This window comes from Bos javanicus, chromosome 25 (assembly GCF_032452875.1).
Source record: "Bos javanicus breed banteng chromosome 25, ARS-OSU_banteng_1.0, whole genome shotgun sequence".
Taxonomy (NCBI): domain Eukaryota; kingdom Metazoa; phylum Chordata; class Mammalia; order Artiodactyla; family Bovidae; genus Bos; species Bos javanicus.
The window spans coordinates 24,854,081-24,872,638 of NC_083892.1; the positions used below are offsets into that span (position 1 = coordinate 24,854,081).

At 49.3% G+C, this 18,558-nt stretch overlaps 1 protein-coding gene across 7 annotated transcripts in view; it reads left to right on the plus strand.

Annotated features, from left to right (window-relative positions):
* IL4R (interleukin 4 receptor) overlaps nt 1-18,558 on the plus strand; it is a 50,253-nt gene that overhangs the window by 22,668 nt on the left and 9,027 nt on the right. For 3 of the 7 annotated variants that reach the window (XM_061401478.1, XM_061401482.1, XM_061401484.1), the window contains 5 exons: nt 3,759-3,846; nt 5,993-6,131; nt 7,924-8,084; nt 9,838-9,989; nt 17,176-17,332. In XM_061401478.1, the coding sequence (XP_061257462.1) occupies nt 3,777-3,846; nt 5,993-6,131; nt 7,924-8,084; nt 9,838-9,989; nt 17,176-17,332 (679 nt within the window). In that variant the 5' untranslated portion in view covers nt 3,759-3,776. Of the gene's footprint in view, nt 1-1,728; nt 1,947-3,755; nt 3,847-5,992; nt 6,132-7,923; nt 8,085-9,837; nt 9,990-17,175; nt 17,333-18,558 lie in introns of all 7 variants that reach the window. The other 4 variants (XM_061401483.1, XM_061401480.1, XM_061401479.1 and 1 more) reach the window with 2 other exon arrangements.

Genomic DNA, 18,558 nt, shown 5'->3' on the forward strand with positions numbered 1-18,558 from the left:
TATTTAGAAGCCAAGCCCTGGGCGCTGGGATGGCATGGTCCTCAGATGCATAAAAGGGCATCGTCGGAGCAATTAGCAAAATGGAAATAGGGTCTGTGGGTTAGCTGGCATCCGTGTTAACTTCCTGCTTTTGATGGTTCTATTGTAGTTATGTTGGTGACTGTCCTTGCGTTTCTTGATAAAGTACTCGAGTATTAAGGGGTCGTTTATTCATTATGAATAAATGTATAAATAAATGAATACACGAGAGGGAGACAAGAGAGTGTGCAAGAATGAATGAGGATAGGGAGAGGAAAGGCATGGGGATGAGAATGAGTTCCTGGTGTGTTTGAAGAGTGGTGGCAGGAGGTGAAGGTGGCCAGTGGGGCAGGAGTGCCTGTGTAGGTGGGGGCCAGGTGGAGAGGAGGCGGGGCCAAGTACAGAGGGAGGCGGAGCCAGGTGCAGAGGGAGACTGGGCCCCGCTGTGGAGGGATTTCAAGTGGGACAAAGTCACTGGAAAGCTTCCGACGGAGCTTGGGGCTCCTGGCGTGGTATTAGGCCCATCTCGTGCTTCCGACTCTGTGCCAGGTGCTGTAGGTACACAGCTCACTTCCTCTTTGCAACATACCTGTGAGGTTGATCTTAGTATCTTTTCCACGGAGCAGTAAAAGGAGCCAAAACTCTGAAAGAGTAACTCTGTAAATGGCGCATGAACTTTGAAGCAGCCCGAGACCTGGCAGCTGCTTTTCCGGATGGGACCCCCACATAGAGACCGCTGCGGTGCTAGCCGGTGGCGGGGTGGGTGCGCACAGTCAAGCCAGGGGAGCCATCCCAGTCTATTGCTTCTGAGAGGGCGTTTGGCATTACGCGTCAGGAGTGGTAGGAGGAAATTGCAAACTCCGTGACCCCTCGGGAGTCGGGAGTCGGCTTCTGAGCGCTTTTCTTAGTGATGATAACTGCTGACATTACTTGACCCATTACTTTGTTCAGGTCACTGTTTGAGGACTCCACCTGTGTAGATTTATTTAATCCCTCACAACAGGGACTTCCCTGGTGGTCCAGCGGTTAAGAATCTACCTTCCAATATAGGGAACTCAGGTTCGATCCTTGGACGGCATAAGATCCCATATGCCACAGGCCTCAACTAGAGAGAAGCTCCAGTATGCCTGCAACTAAGACTCTACACAGCCTAATTAATTAATTAATTTGTAAAAGATCCTCATAACATCCCAGTGAAATGGAGCGTACTGGCCCCACCTGATGCATTAGGAAACCGAGGAACAGGGGCGTTATGCAATTTGCTCTGTCCCAAGCCACAGAGCAAGTATTTAAAGTTAAGGAAATAATCAGAGAAATGTATGGTGATGGTTCTCCAAGGAAGGGCTCATAAACCCCGCTGTTTATAGTAACAAAGTAATAAACATAATAAATAAGGGCTAAAATCTGACAATGGCCACACAATGGAATACCACTAATTAACTGCTGGGGATCTAGTGGCCTGGAATGATGTTAAAGGATGTAGTAAGTTTAAGTTTTAAGCTTTAGCATGTATTTGGTGCTGCTATTTTGGTAAATAAAATTTATATTTATCTCTCAGTTTTTATAGAACAGATATGGAAGAATAGATTTCAGTACGTAAGGGGTTCTTGCTGGGCCTTGTGATTTGGGGGGATATGAATTAGGTTTTCTTTGGGGTAACCACATTTTCTAATTTTTATTCCCCAATCATGGATTGGGTGCTGATTCTAGGAAAGACTGAGGGCAGGAGGAGAAGAGAGCAACAGAGGATGAGATGATTGGATGGAATCACCGACTCAATGGACATGAGTCTGAGCAAACTCCAGGAGATGGTGAAGGACAGGGAAGCCTGCCATGCTGCAGTCCATGGAGTTGCAAAGAGGCAGACACGACTGAGTGACTGAACAACAACAGATCATGGATTATGGGATGTCATTAACACACTAGGGGTGATGCACGATTCCATTTGTGTAAACAGCAAAAAAGCGATCCAGGGGTTAGAAGTCAGGGTGGTGGAGTAACGACTGGGGGGGACAGCAATAGTGTTGTGTAACAGCTGACCACAAAACCTCAAGGGGCATGTAACAAGAGACATTTTTAGCTCAAGCTCACGGGGGCAGCTTACCTGGGCTTGGCTGATTTTGCTGGGCTGATCTCACTAGTGCATCCAAGGTCAGCCTCCAGTTGGCCAGGCAGCCCTGCTGATCTTGACCTAACTCAAGTGACCTCACTCTCCCAAATGGGGCAGCCGCCTGTTCCCTAATGCAGCATGAAACTGCTGGGGCTGTTGCATGTCAGCATACTCCCAGAGTCTAGCCCAGGCGTGTTGTCCAGGCAGCGGCCCTGCAACAGCATGTCTCCCTGTGCATCACTTTTGCTAATGTCCTACGGGCTGGAGCTAGTCACATAGCTGAGGCCAGGGTTTAAGGGTTGGGGAGAACACCCTACCCGGAGTGCTGATGGGGGTGGGAGCACCGCAAGATTGTTGGTGTTCAGTTGCTAAGTCATGTCTGACCCTATGGACTGCAGCACGCCAGGCTTCCCTGTTGTCCACTATTTGCTCAAATTCATGTCCACTGAGTCTGTGATGCTATCCAACCATCCCATCCTCTGCCGTCCCCTCCTCCTTTTGCCTTCAATCTTGCCCAGCATCAGGGTCTTTTCCAGTGAGTCGGCACTTTGCATCAGGTGGCCAAAGTATTGGAGCTTCACCTTGAGCAACAATCCTTCCAGTGAATATTCAGGGTTGATTTCCTTTAGGATCCACTGGTTTGATCTCTTTGCTGTCCAAGGGACTGCAAAGTTACATGGGTACAGGAGGAGTGAAGAACTAAGCCATGGATGTAGTAAATCTACCACACTCAGCAGCGTCACTTTCAGTGGCTGCCTAATACTTCATGGGGACTTCCCTGTTGGCTCAGTGGGTAAAGAATCCACCTACAATTCAGGAGACACAGAAGCAAGTTCAATCCCTGGGTCAGGAAGATCCCCTGGAGAAGAAAATGGCAACCCACTCCAGCAATCCCATGGACAGAGGAGCCTGGTAGGCTACAGTCCGTGGGGTCGCAAAAGAGTCGGACACAATTGAGTGACTAAGCACAGCACACAATACTTCCTGGCATGGGTACCATCATTTATTTAACCAGCTCTGTTGCTGCTGCTGCTGCTAAGTCGTGTCAGTCGTGTCCGACTCTGTGCGACCCCATAGACGGAAGCCCACCAGGCTCCTCTGTCCCTGGGATTCTCCAGGCAAGAACACTAAAGATTGACACTTTGAAAGTATATTTCAAGGAACTGTAAACTGCTCCAGAGCTTAATTGGGGTTTTCACACACACACACACACACACACACACACAGACATAAATGAAGGTTAGATCTGGAAATAAATTTTGTAAGCCTTGGGTTAAATGAAGAAAGATAGATTCCTTTACTGTGAGACTTAACAGAACCTTCACATGTTAATGTGTATTATGAATTTGCAGAAGTCTAAGGGGTTTGCTCAAACTTAACAGACAATGGGGTTTCTTTTAAGAAGCATATCTTGGGACAGGTGTTCTGTGGCTCTGACTCTGGGCTTTGTGCGGGTGTGTTGTGTTTAGTGGTTGTAGACAGAGCTCTGGGGGGTGTGGAAGGCTTGTTGCTGGCCAGGGGAGGGTCAAGTCTGGAGGGAGGTAAGCTCTGAAAGCTGCCCTTGGGTTGATGGGGCTGGGAGATCACGAGTCAGTGCTAAACCGCTAAGCTGATTACTTGCTCCCAGCAGGCACCATAGGATCTCCAGATGGGGCGGCTTCTCTCTGTACTCCTGTTCCCAGTGAGCTGCCTGATCCTGTTATGGGTGGCCGGCTCTGGTAAGTAACCCCCCGTCAGTCATCTGTGCCTTCCTTCATTCAGCAGACCTTTGGATTGTTTCCGCACCAGGCCCCCAGGATAATCAGAGAACAACACAAAGATTTGAGGAGACCGCATGATAGTGGGAGGGGACAGCTGATGACAAATGCTTCTTAATATTAAGGAGATTCTAAAGATCCTTAGGTGCTTCCCTGATAGCTCAGCTGGTAAATAATCCACCTGCAATGCAGGAGACCCCAGTTCAATTCCTGGGTCAGGTAGATCCACTGGAGAAGGGATAGGCTACCCACTTTAGTATTAAGAGTCTGCCTGCAATACCCAGGTTCTATCCCTGAGTTGGGACGATCCCCTGGAGACGGGAAAGGCTACCTTAGAAGGTGCTGCTGTTGTTGTTCAGTCGCTAAGTTGTGTCTGACTTTGCAACCCGAGGGACTGCAGCATGCCAGGCTCCACTGTCTCCCAGAGTTTTGCTCAAATTCATTCAGAAGGTGGTGGCAAGAGACAAAATAGGGCAGATGAGGGAGGACTCGGAATGCTGGCTGGAGGGGGAGGACTGTGATTTGAAGATGGAAGGGAGGTTCAGGAAGGGAGGGGACATGGGTATACCCATGGCTGATTCTTTTTGATGTATGACAGAAAACCACAAAATTCTGTAAAGCAATTGTTCTTCAATTTAAAAATTAAAAAGTAAAATAAATTGCCTGGAGTCACAGTGGAGCAAAAATTTGAGGGAAATGGGGAGCCGAGCACACGTCCAGGTTAGGAGTGTTCTCAGTGGCGGCCCGGAGCCCAGAGCCTGCCTGGAGTGTTGGAGAGACCAAACGAGGCAGACGTAGGGGAGTCAGTGAGCAGGAGGAGGGAAGAGGTGAAGACAACTAAGTAAGCGGGGGCCCGAGCAGGGTGGGAGCTGGGAGGCAGGGAGGAGGCACCGTGAGACGGGTGGGGCCGGGACGGGCAGAGCAGAGGGGGCGGGAATTGGCATTTGGATCCATCTGAAGGTAGATTTGAAGGCAGATTGGAATTGAGATGAGAGAGACAGAGGTAGCAAGAATGACTCCAGTATTTCTAACCTGAGTGACTGGGAGGGACACAGTTGTCATTGATGAGATGCAGAGGATATTTGGAGCGGGCGGGGAATCAGGAGTTAGTTTTGGACATGAGGTGCGTTTGGGATATTTATTAGACATTTAGACTCTCCTTGGGCTTCCCTGGTGGCTCAGTGTTAAAGAATCCACCTGCCAGTGCAGAAGATACGGGTTTGATCCCTGGGTTGGAAAGATCCCCTGGAGGAGGAAATGGCAACCCACTCCAGTATTCTTGCCTGGGAAATCCCAAGGACAGAGAAGCCTGGTGGGCTACAGTCTGTGGGGTCACAAGAGAGTCTGACATGACTTAGCGACTAAACAACAGCAAGATTCTCCTTAATGTGGTAACTCCTTTATCCAGTGAACAAACGCAAGTTGATGTGAGCTGGGAGGGGCCTGGTACTGAGCGTGGGAGCCAGAAGGCACCTGGTGGCCAGGCATGGCCACCCAGAGCAGGGCAATAGCTCCCTGATGATTTGGCAAACCCAGCATTCATCTGGCTGGGTTCAGATTCCAGCTCTGCCAACAAACTCGCTGGAAGAAGTCCCCCAAACCTCTCATCCGGTCCTTCAGCATTGGCCCAAGCCAGAGGACAAGGCGTCTGGATGACAAGGCCATGAGGGTCAGCCTCCTGAACACAGAGAGGGCTGGGGAATAGATTGGGGGCAGGGAGCAAGTCAGTGGAAAATAGTGCCTCCCCCAACCCATACCATGGGATAGATGCCTGTGGTGGTGGGGTAGCAATCCCCAGACTGACATGTTTTTCCTTCAATTCAGCCACGGGCAGGTCATTGAGTTTGCAGATGATAAAAGTGCATTTGGTCTGTCCCCGCTGATGGACCCTGTCCCAGAGGGTATTTCTTCAGCTGCAGGCATCATCCCAGTGCTAGCTGGGAAACTCCCAGAGCCCGGTCTTGGCCCCCGCTCTGTAGGGACTGTGCCTGGGACAGTGGTTTCATTGTTGTGCGATGGGCCCCTTGGTCCTGTGTGGGCTGGTTTCTGACTCATCCCTCTTGGTCGTCGGGCTCCAGCTGCTCAGAGGTCTCCTGTGTCTCCCCAGGGAGCATGAGGGTCCTTCAGGATCCCACCTGCTTCTCGGACTACATCAGCAACTCCACCTGTGAGTGGGAGATGGCCGGGCCCACCAACTGCAGAGCCGAGCTCCACCTGTCCTACCAGCTGAATTTTTACTACTCTGAGTAAGCCTGGGCTGGAGCTGGGCGTTGGGGAGGGTTTGCCTTGGATTTCATCTGGCCTAGGTGGTGCCCTGGAATGCATGTGCTAAATTCAGCTCTTGGGGGCTTGACTGGGCACCGTAGAGATGAGGTGCCCTGGGGTGCAGGGTAAGAGGCAATGAGTGCATTGTGGTGCTCCAGGCTCAGTGTCACCAAGGCACCTGGCAGGTGGATGTGGTGGAATTCTGGACTAGATCAGAGGTTATCAAACATTTTTGTCTCAGGATTCTCTTGAACGCTTAAGAATTAGCGAGGACCCTAAAAGCTTTAGTCTGACATCAGCTGTTGTTGCTATTCAGTCACTAAGTCATGTCTGACACCTTGCGACCCCCATGGACTGCAGCACGTCAGGCCTCCCTGTCCTTCATTATCTCCCAGAGTTTGCTCAAACTCATGTCCATTGAGTCAGTGATGCCATCCAACCATCTCATCCTCTGTCACCCCCTTCTCTTCCTGCCCTCAGGAAGAGACCCAGCATCAGAGTCTTTTCCACTGAGTTGGCCCTTTGTATCATGTGGCCAAAGTATTGGAGCTTCAGCTTCATCATCAGTCCTTCCAATAGATATAGCCTGGGTAACTTACATCTATTGATATTTTCTGTATTAGAAATTAAAACAGAAAATTTAAATCACAAGAACCAACAAGTTCACATTCAACAGGCTGTCGGAGCAACAACATGGCCACAGATCATGTAGCCTCTGGAAAATTCCACCCTAAGCTTGTGAGAGAAAAACAGTGGAAATGACGGCTGATGTCAGAGTATTACTATGAAAACTGTTAGACCCAGTGGAACCCCAGACCACACTTTGAGAACTTCCAGGCTAGACCATTGTTTAGGGGTGCAGTGTAGTGATAGAGCTCACTGCAATGATTGGTGGACCATGGAACTTGGAATGTTTTTCCAGTTCACTGGTTCCCTGGGATATCCCATGGTACACAGGGCTAGCTGTTGTTGCACGTGGTACCCAGGACATGACCTAGTACACAAGACATACAGGTATGGAGCACAATGGGATATACAGCATACTCTATGTGGGCTACTGAGTACACCCAATGTGGCTCCCCAATTTGGGCTACCGACTGTGCTTCTGTATGCACATTGGCTTAGACTGGGGATCTGCAAACTGCCCCATGGGTCACATCTGGCCCACCACCCATGTTTTTTAAATAAAGTTTTATTGACACACATCCATGCCCATTTGTTTATGTATTGTCTATGGCTGGGGCTTTTTTGTGCTGTATCAGCAGAGTTGTATAGTTAGGACAGAAAGGGTATGTCCTGCAAAGCCACAAATATTTAGTATCTGGTCCAGTACAGAAAACATTTGCCAGCTGCTGGCCTAGCCCATGAGATGTGGGGTTGGCTATTTTGGGTGGCACATTAGGATTAGGCTGTGGGGCACAGGGCACGTGCCCAGGCTAGACAGTGCAACCGGAGAGGCACTAGGACACACACATGTCATTACAAATTCTTTTATGCCATGGGTTCTTCCCCTTCACTGGCTTTCAGGGTCCAAGCCTGGGGACAGGGGTGGATAAAAGTCCACGGTGGATGTGATGAGGAGCTGTGGGCAGCAGGGAGGTGGTCCCAGGCCATTGTCCCCACCACACCCCAGCTACTGGGATCCCAGGTCCCCAGATCTGGTCCTTGAGGCAGGGTGACCAGGAAGCTGGAAGGGCCTGTGGTTTCTTGAGGCATGTCCCGGGGACGCCGGTGAGCCACATGCCCAGCCTAATGCAACATCTGTGTTTGCAGAAACCACACATGTGTCCCCGAGAACAGAGCAGGTGTGGGGGGCACGGTGTGCGTATGCCATATGCTGATAGAGAACCCAGTCAGACAAGACATCTACCAGCTGGACCTGTGGGCAGGGAAGCAGCTACTGTGGAACAGCTCCTTCAAGCCCAGCGAGCACGGTGAGTGGGGTGGGGCGGGGCGCGGGGCGGAGGGGTGGAGGGGCGGGGCGGGGCGGGGCGGGGCGGGGCTGCAGGTATTCCTGCAGTGTGCTGGGCAGGCTTCATTCCGGGGAAAGGGCCATCCAAGCAGCCTCCTAGCTTTTCTCAAATCCGAAGGGGTTCGTGCCCCTTTCTTGGCCTCAGTCTTCCCATCTTTGAAATGGAGTTGGGCTCAAGAGGACATCAGGCCCCGTTGAGTTCAGATATTTCAACCTTCAGAATTTAAGTGCCCAGATCAACGTGTTGAATGAGGTATGTTTGGTGGAAGGCATGCTTGCTGCAGGTCAGAAACTGAATTGGGAACCATCCTTCCACCCTCTGTTGACTATTCAGCTGCTGCTGCTTTAGACAGTGTAGACCATGGGAGGCTGTCCTTATCCTGATACCCAGAGTTCCCACAGGAATCCCTGGAGAGCATGCTGGAGTGTAGTAACAGGAGTTTAAAACACCATTTATTCCTGTGTGACCTTGGGCAAGCCGTGTTACCTCTCTGAGCCTTGGTTTCTCAAAGACAGTTATTACCCCTATTTTGCAATTGAGAAGAAAAAAAGTACATAGTTCAGAGAAGGCAAGTAACCTGCCTAAGGTCACACAGCTATTAAATGGTAGAGGCAGTATTCTCACAGAGCACACAGTCTTCGCCACTACATCAGCAATTCCTGAAGGGATTTCTCATATCCAGGGTGGGGTGGGAGTGATTTAAATTGACCTATGAATGAATCTGTCAATTAAAATAATTTTTACACATGCATATTGATTTTAGGGGCTTCTCTGATAGCTCAGTTGGTTAAGAATCCACCTGCAATGCAGGAGATCCCAGTTCAACTTCTGGGTCAGGAAGATCCACTGGAGAAGGGATAGGCTACCCACTCTAGTATTCTTGGGCTTCGCTTGTGGCTCAGCTGGTAAAGAATCCACCTGTAATGTGAGAGACCTGGGTTTGATCCCTGGGTTGGGAAGATCCCCTGGAGAAGGGAAAGACTACCCACTCCAGTATTCTGGCCTGGAGAATTCCATGGACTGTTATAGTCCATGGGGTTGAAATGAGTTGGACACGACTGAGTGAGTTTTAATGCTCATTATGTACCTGTGATCTCGTGGGTATGATCATTTTAAGAGATGAAGTTTTAAAACACATGAATCAAAATAAAGAAAAATGCTTAGTAAATAATACAGTACACAGATGTGGCCAGAAGTATGAAGGATCAAAGTGGAAAAGCCAGAGTTCAGGTTACTTGGCTTATCCATTTTGCATTCACTGTGAAAAGGTAGTTAATTACCACTGAAGCGCTCAGTGGACTTCCCTGGTGGCTCAGTGGTAAAGAACCCGCCTGCCAGTACAGGAAGCTCAGGTTCGATCCCCGGGTAGGGAAGATATTCTGGAGAAGGCAATGGCAACTCACTTCAGTATTCTTGCCTGGGAAATCCCATGAACAGTGGAGCCTGGTGGGCTACAGTCCATGGGGGGTGGCAAAAAGAGTCTGACATGACTTAACACCTAAACAAGAAGAACAATCAGTGCTCAGTAGGATTTTAGCAACATGAGAATCGGGTATATGGTTATAATTCTCTGTTATGACTAAATCGATGTGGTTTCCCATTGATGTGCTGCGGGGGTGGTGGTGACTGAGAACCTGAACTGTCTACATGCCTGCATGGGCCCACCTCCTCCCGTCGCCCCAGCCACCCCTCACCAGCCACTCCTTCTCCACAGTGAAACCACCGGCCCCCAGAAACCTCACGGTTCACGCCGACATCTCCCACACGTGGCTGCTGACGTGGAACAACCCGTACCCTTCTGATAACCTCCTGTACTCCGAGCTCACCTACCTGGTCAACATCTCAAATGAAAATGACCCCACGGATGTGAGTGGGTGCCCCTCGGGGTTTCTCTGTGACCACTTGGTACTCGGGTGGGTGGAGACTCAGACTCTGGGGTGTGAGATGGAGACAGCAGCCCCCACCTGGACGTGGCTGGTCATGGCTCTGTTCAGGGACCAGTCTTTCCACCTCTCCAGGCCCCTGGTTCCCAGTGTGCAGGCAGGGAGTTTATTTTCAGACGTGGCTTCTCATCTATAAAGGAAGAACTGTGGACCACATCTGTTTCCCAGGGGTGGGGCACGTGAGATTTTAGGCGATACCTCTGCTGCTGCTGCTAAGTCGCTTCAGTTGTGTCCGACTCTGTGCGACCCCATAGATGGCAGCCCACCAGGCTCCGCCGTCCCTGGGATTCTCCAGGCAGGAACACTGGAGTGGGTTGCCATTTCCTTCTCCAGTGCATGAAAGTGAAAAGTGAAAGTGAAGTCGCTCAGTCGTGTCCAACTCTTCGAGATACCTCTAAACACACTTAAATGACTGAATCTCAGGGCGAGATGGTCACTCCCTCCTGACACTGACTATCAAGAGTCGCTTCTCAGCTGAGCTTTTTTTTTTTTTTAAGAAGATTTATTTACTTATTTATTTGACATTTGAACTAAATCTGTACTTTAGTTAATAATGCTGTATCACATGTTAATTTCCTGCTTTTTTTTTAACAACATAGTATTTAAATCCTCAGAATTGGATTAGAAGTTTCAAGCCTCATTCAAATACTTTTTTAAAGCACTATGAATAATAAACTTTCTAGACTTTTATCAGTAATACTAGATACCAAAATACATGGAACTATTATCAAAGTTTTGAATGAATATAAATTAGAAATTTGTCAGCTGAGCTTCTTTGTAACAGAGAAGGGCCTGCAGGCTCAGAGCCTTCCCTCAGAAAACATGTACAGCCATAATCTAATGCCTTTGCATGGTTTGGATTGCATTTACTTTATGAGATGTCCATGGCATCTTGATACTTGCCCCCAGTCACAGCAGTGGCAGAGGGGTTCTATTTTATTTAATTTTTTTTATTTGTGATGTTCCTTTTTAAACAAATGTATTTGGAACCAGAGGTCAAATGGCCAACATCTGTTGGATCATCGAAAAAGCAAGAGAGTTCCAGCAAAACATCTACTTCTGCTGTACTGACTACACCAAAGCCTTTGACTATGTGGATCACGACCAACTGTGGAAAATTCTTCAAGAGATGAGAATACCAGACCACCTGACCTGCCTCCTGAGAAATCTGTATGCAGGTCAGGAAGCAATAGTTAGAACTGGACATGGAACAACAAACTGGTTCCAAATCAGGAAAGGAGTACATCAAGGCTGTATATTGTCACCCTGCTTATTTAACTTATATGCAGCGTACACCATGCGAAATGCTGGGCTGGATGAAGCACGAGTTGGGAGAAATATCAATAACCTCAGGTATGCAGATGACACCACCCTTATGGCAGAAAGCAAAGAAGAACTAAAGAGTCTCTTGATGAAAGTGAAAGAGGAGAGTGAAAAATTTGGCTTAAAACTCAGCATTCAGAAAACTAAGATCATGGCATCCAGTACCATCACTTTATGGCAAATAGATGGGGAAACAATGGAAACAGTGAGAGACTTTATTTTCTTGTGCTCCAAAATCACTGCAGATGGTGACTGCAGCCATGAAATAAAAAGATACTTGCTCCTTGACAGAAAAGCTATGACCAACCTAGACAGCATATTAAAAAGCAGAGACATTACTTTGCCAACAAAGGTATGCCTAGTCAAAACTATGGTTTTTCCAGTAATCATGTATGGATGTGAGAGTTGGAATATAAAGCTGAGTGCCAAAGAATTGATGCTTTTGAACTGTGGTGTTGGAGAAAACTCTTGAGAGTCTCTTGGACTGCAAAGAGATCCAACCAGTCCATCCTAAAGGAAATCAGTCCTGAGTGTTCATCAGAAGGACTAATGCTGAAGCTGAAACTCCAACACTTTGGCCACCTGATATGAAGAACTGACTCATTTGAAAAGACCCTGATGCTGGGAAAGATTGAAGGCGGGAAGAGAAGGGGATGACAGAGGATGAGATGGTTGGATGGCATCACTGAATCAATGGACATGAGTTTGGGTAAACTCTGAGAGTTGGTGATGGGCAGGGAAGCCTAGCCTGCTGCAGTCCATGGGGTCGCAAAGAGTCAGACACAACTGAGCGACTGAACTGAACTGAACTGACTGACATTCTGGGGCTTCCCAGGTGGCACTAGTGGTAAAGAACCTGCCTGCCAATGCAGGAGACGTAAGAGACGTGGGTTCAAGCCCTAGGTGGCGAAGATCCCCTGGAGGAGGGCACGGCAACCCACTCCAGCATTCTTGTTTGGAGAATCCCATGGACAGAGGAGCCTTGTGGGCTACAGTCCACAGGGTCACAAAGAGTTGGACAAGACTGAAGCGACTTTGCACGCACAGCATTGACGTTTTTAAAACAGGGAGAGTTGATATGTAAGAAACCATCGAATAGTCTCAGGGCTATACAATGGATGGCTAAGCCCTCCTCTATTTTAGGTGCACTCACGTTCTCGCCTCAGATATTCACATTGGAGGGACGACATCTGAACGCCAGGGGCCCTGGCGCCCCGTGGAGCCAGGTTCCAGTACCTTCCCTGCCACTTGCTGCATGATCTTGAGTTTCTTGCTCACCCTCCTCTTGCCTCGGTTTCCCCATCTGTAACTTGGCGCTAACAAGAGTGCCCAACCCCGCAGGGCTGTGGAGAGCACAAAGTGGGTGACACAGACAGGCGCCCCTGGCTGGCATGACAACGTCATAAACGTCATCTTCCTTTTCCCCTGAGAGCCTCGGGCCTCAGAATCCCACCCATCTCGTCCTCCTGGACCCTGGTCTGTAACTATTGAGAGTCTGCTGGGACCATGCCTCGTGTCCTGGAAGCCAGGCCGGCCTGACCTTATCTGCCGCGGAGAGGCCCCAGACGTCTTAAGCTGCCACATCAGCTCTGTTCCTGCTTCCTCTCTTTCTGGCCAAGCCGGGGAGGTGGTGGGTGTTGATTACATCTCTCAGGTGTGGTTTCCCTCCTTGGCACTGGGCCAGGATGTGGGGCAGGAACAGGAAGGGTAGCGGGCTCGTACTGGAGAGGCTCAGAGCAGTTGGGAAGAGGGGGTTGACATAGATGCCAAAGAAGGAGGCAGTTTGGTCAGTAAATCGCCTTCCAATTCCTGGAACTGTGAAGGCTTAGCTCAGGGGATGGGCTGGAGGGGAGAAAAGGGTACCACCTATGGGATCCAAAGGAAGGTCATGTGTTTGCTCGTCACAGTTGGATCCAGTATCCTGGAGTCTCCATCGTTTGGTCCTGCCTTATTCTGTGCTGGCTTCATTTTTTTTGTTTGTTTGTTTGTTTTATTTTTGGCTGCGCTGGGTCTTTGTCGCTGCAGGCGGGCCTTCTCTAGTTGCGGTGAGTAGGGGCTACTCTGGAGCTGCGGTGCTCGAGTTTCTCAGTGCAATAGCTTCTCTTGTTGCAGAGCACAGGCTGCAGGCACGTGGGCTTCAGTAGTTGCGGCGTTTGGGCTCCTTAGTTGTGGCTCGAAGGCTCTAGAGCACAGGCTCAGTAGTTGTGGTGCCTAGGCTTAGTTGCTCCACAGGCATGTGGGATCTTCCCAGACCAGGGATTGAATCCATGTCCTCTGCCCTGACAGGCTAATTCTTTACCACTGAGCCACCAGGGAAGCCCTGGCTTCATTTTTTTTTCTTTAATAATTTCATTTATTTATTGTTTTTGGCCGTGCTGCGTCTTCATTCCTGCCCAGGCTTTCTCTGGTTGTGGGAGCGGGGGCTATTCTCTAGTTGTGGCGCCCGGGCTTCGCATTGCGGTGGCCTCTCTTGTTTCAGAACACAGGCTCTAGGACTCTCAGGCTTTAGTACTTGTGGCTTCCCAGGCTCTAGAGCACAGGCTCAGTAGTTGTTGCCCATGGGCTTAATTGCTCTGCAGCACGTGGGATCTTCCCAGATCAGGGATCGAACCCATGTCTCCTGCATTGGCAGACAAATTCCTTACCACTGAGCCACCAGGGAAGCCCTTGGCCTCATTTTTAAGCAGGCTCTTTGCTCACATAGAGGCCAATATGCCCAATAGAAGCTCCGGCCTTAAAGCCATGGTGGGAAAAGTTCTTCCCTCCGGATAGCCTCAGTAAAAGTCCCGGGGCCAGTGATCAGATACCTGCCTGGGACCACATGCCAGTCTCTGAACCTGTCACAGGCTGTAGGCAGGAGGGGGATGCTGGGGCTGTGTTCACACTGGCCAGGGGAGGATTACATTACCCACTCTGGAGCGGGTCCGGTCAACCCCGCCCAGACCAGATGGGCCGAGAATGAGGGAGGGGTGGCTCCTCAAAGGAAGTTCTGAGGAACAGGGAACAGAGACTGGGCTGGCTGAAATGCAGCTGGGTGTAGGACCTGGCACCACACTCCAGCCTGGCACCACACTCCAGCCAGTGGACAGAATCGGTCAGTGTGCCTGGGCTGTGGCTTAGTGGTCATGTAGGTGCTCAGGGTTGCCCCAGGTCTCAGAATTCCATTTCCAGCTTCTTTTGTTGATGGAGCAGAAGCTAATGAGACATCTTCCCCCAGCTTTCTCTTCCCAAGGACAAAACTGGGCTGGGAAGAATTCCCCTCATTAGTCATTGGCCAGAGATGGTCACTTGCCCCTCTCTAACCAATCACAGGCTAGGGAATGAAATAGCCATGATTGGTTTGGACCAATGAGAATTAACCCTGGAACTGGAGACAGAGGTTTACCTACCCAGAGCTTTGAGTACTTGACCCCAGTGGTATGGATGCTGGGTGGGTGTCCAGCTGTGTTTGCTACAGTACTGCAGACACCAGCTGTGGCTCAGACCGGTGGGATCAATTCTCAAAATATTAGAAACTCACTGTGGAATTCGGGAGATGGAGCTACTCCTTATCCTGGATGATTTCTGGAAAAGATTCTGTAATGGAGTTTTGGCTTGGGCATTGAAGGATGTATAGGACTTCTCTAGCGAGAGGATAGGCCAGGTAGAAGGCTTGGAGGTATGAAAATTCATGGCGTATCTGAGGATTATGGGGCTGTGGGAGTGTGTACAGTGAAAAGGCAGAAAATGAGGCCTCAAGCCTACTGAGGGCCGTGAATGCCGTGTTCGTGATCATTTCTTGAGTGCCTACTATGTGCCAAGCATGATGTGTATTGTGACTAATGGCTGGGAAAGCCCTGCAGGTGGAGAGGTGTTTGTCTCTCCCTTTAGTGATGAGGGCGCTGAGGCTTGGAGAGGTGGAATGGCTCACCCAGAGTCCCAACATTGGAAATGGCCAAGCTGGAATTCGAAGCCAGGATTTAAACTCCACAGCCTGTGCTCTTTTCCCCTCCCCTGGGATCTTTTGCCCAGAACAGCCTCCTGAACACCTGGCCCATTTGTTAAAAAAAAAAAAAAAAAACAAATGTACCGCAAGTAGTTCCTTGGAAGCTTGATTTCTTTTTTGTTTCTTAGAAAAATATTTCTCAATTCCCTGATCCTCCCTAGAGTGTATGATTCCTTCTGTGAACCAGCTCCAGCTGCTGCTTCCTGTTTATTGCAATTTAGAAAGAAAGGGACAGTAACAGTGAGAGTGCCCTTCTCTCCCTGCCCTGGGTCTCCTCCTGCCACCTCCACCCTGTACCAGCTGCCCTCCAGTTTCTCCAGCAGGCTGTTAGGACTTTGCTTCCTTTTTGTGTACAACCTCCGCTCCGCTCACTTTATACCAGACCGTGTGGCGCTAATGGTAAAGAACTCGCCTGCCAATGCAGGAGATGTAAGAGACACAGGTTCTATCCCTCGGTTGGGAGGATCCCCTGGAGGAGGGCATGGCAACCCACTCCAGTGTTCTTGCCTGGAGAATCCCATTGACAGAGGATCCTGGCAGGCTACAGTCCATAGGAGCTCAGAGAATTGGACACAACTGAGCAAGCAAACATTATAATATTACTGCAAACACGACTGCTTGAAACAGCACATATTTATTGCCCCAGAGTTTCTGGGGGTGAGGAGCCTGGGCATGGCTTAGCTGGGTCTCTCAAGGGTGCACACACATGAGTTGGCAGGGGGATTCCTTCTGAGCTCCTGTGACGTGGGCAGCATTCAGTTTCTCATGGGCTTTGAACTGAAAGCCTCGGGTTCTTGCTGGCCTTTGGCAGGAGGCCGCCCTCAGTTCCTTCCCTGGTGACCTTTTCAAAGCCAGAGTCTCCTGGCAGGTTGGAGTTACAGTCTTCCATAATGGAATCGCATCCGTGTGGTCCCTACATATTCATCACCTTTGCCATATTCTGTTGGTTCAGAATAAGTCACATGCCCTCCATCCCCCGCCCCAGGCAAGGAGAGGAGAGGGGACCGAAGGACCCAAGGACGTGACATGAGGTGAGGCTCATGGGGCCATCTCAGAGCCTGTCTGCCACCATCACTAAGCCTTCTCCCTTTCTGTTTTTAATATCAAAGCCAACAGACAACACGTGCTAGTCTTCATCCTGCCCTTTTCACTTAAGGGCAGATCTTGGAAGTTCTTTCTCATTGAGGGGCTTGGTTGGGCGGGACTGAGATGATGGGCCATTGATTCTGGGCTTGACTGGGGAGGCTCTAGAGTGGCCCTTGAAGGAGAGAGAGGCACGTGGCAACCCTGTCTGTGCTCAGAAAGATCACTCTTGTGCTCCCTGCATGCCTGGCCCAGCTTGAAGTACTGACCTGTATTAACCCACTTAATCCTCACAACAGCCCTGGGAGGACGGCACTTTTATTATCGCCATTTTGCAGAAGAAGACATCAAGGCCCAGAGAGGTTATGTCACTTATCTGAGGTCACACAGCCAGAAAGTAGCAGTAGGAACTCTTACCTTCATTTTACAGATGAGGCAACTAAAACTCAGAAGGATTCATCAGCTTGCCTCAGTAACATCAAATGGATAATCAATGAGGGGGTGTGGAGGGTAGGGAAAGAGTGGGTTCTGTGACCCATCTTGCTTGACTCTGGTCACTGTCGTGAAGCTGGCAGTGGCCTAGAGTTGGAGGAGTAACCAAATACCCAGGCTGGTGGCTCTTCAGCACTGTGGGGTCAGCGAAGGACAGCAGCCTGGGAGGGAGCTGGTTCTGCCCTCCCCCAAGCAGATGCACTGACAGCTCCCTTTCTCCCACCAGTTCAGAACCTATAATGTGACCTACATGGGGCCCACCCTGCGTGTCGCGGCCAGCACCCTGAGGTCTGGAGCTTCCTACAGCGCACAGGTGAAGGCCTGGGCTCAGAGCTACAACAGCAGCTGGAGCGCGTGGAGCCCCAGCACCAAGTGGCTTAACTGTGAGTACCCTCCCGGGAGTCCTGAGCAGTTAGCATCTCTCTCTGTCTCTGTTTTTTGGGGGGTTTCGTGAGTGTGTGTGTGTGGTTTTTCTTTTTTTTTTTTTTTTTGGCCTTAACCTCGCGGCTTGCAGGATCTCAGTTTCCCCACCAGGGCCCAGTGATTGAATTAGAGTCACTCTATGGAAAGCCTGGAACCCTAACCACTAGCAACCAGGGAATGCTCAGCAGTTAGCATCTCTGCTCCCCACTTTTATTCCGTGGCCACTTACCCCAGCCCAATATCTGGTTTCCATATCATAAGATGCCTCTAACTGCAATAACACAATTTCCATCTGATGTGGTATACAGTCAGGGTGTGGGGTAGGTTACAGTAACAAACCCACAAGTTCCACAGCTTAACACTATAGGAGTGGATTTCTCGCTCAGGTAACAGTTCAACATGAACTTTGCTGATTGCTAGCTGGTTTTCCTCCCTGTGGCTCCATCATTTTCTAGGACAAAGATTCTTAGCCTTTCTGCATCATGGACAGTCCAGCGAAGCCTGTGGACCTCATCTCAGTATTTTTTAGAGTATAGTTGATTCACAATATTATGTTAGTTTCAGGTGTACAGCAAAGTGATTAATTATACATACTCATATATCTACTCTTTTTCAGGGTTTTTTTCCCATATAGGTTATTAATGAGTACCGAGTATAGTTCCCTGTACTATATAGTATGTCCTTGTTGATTAATTCTTTTACTTAAAGTAGTGTGCATATGGCCAGTCCCAATCTCTCAGTTCATCCCTCCCCCCACACCCCTTTCCCCCTTGACAACCACAAGCCAGAATATTTTTAAATGTATGAAATAAAGTACAGAGGATTTCAATGGAAACCTAGTTGTATTGAAATGTGATTATAAAAAGATTTTAAAATATATTTGCTATCTAAGAATATAGGCTTCTTTAATAACACATTAAAAATAGGATCTAGTGGTAGTTCTCATAAGTACGGTCATTTCAAAGTAGATGAGCTTAAAGGATATTTCATGGTACTCCTGCCATCGGGTGATAAGAGAATACCTGTGGTTTCTGTTGGGGCCTGAGTGACTGATGCTGCTATTACTGTAGCTTGCTGTCTCCATTCCTAATGGGAGGAAACGCCAGGTTTCAGAAGTTTGTGAAGGCTTCCCTGGTGGTTCAGTGGTAAAGAATCTGCTTACCAATGCAGGAGACACAGGCTCAGT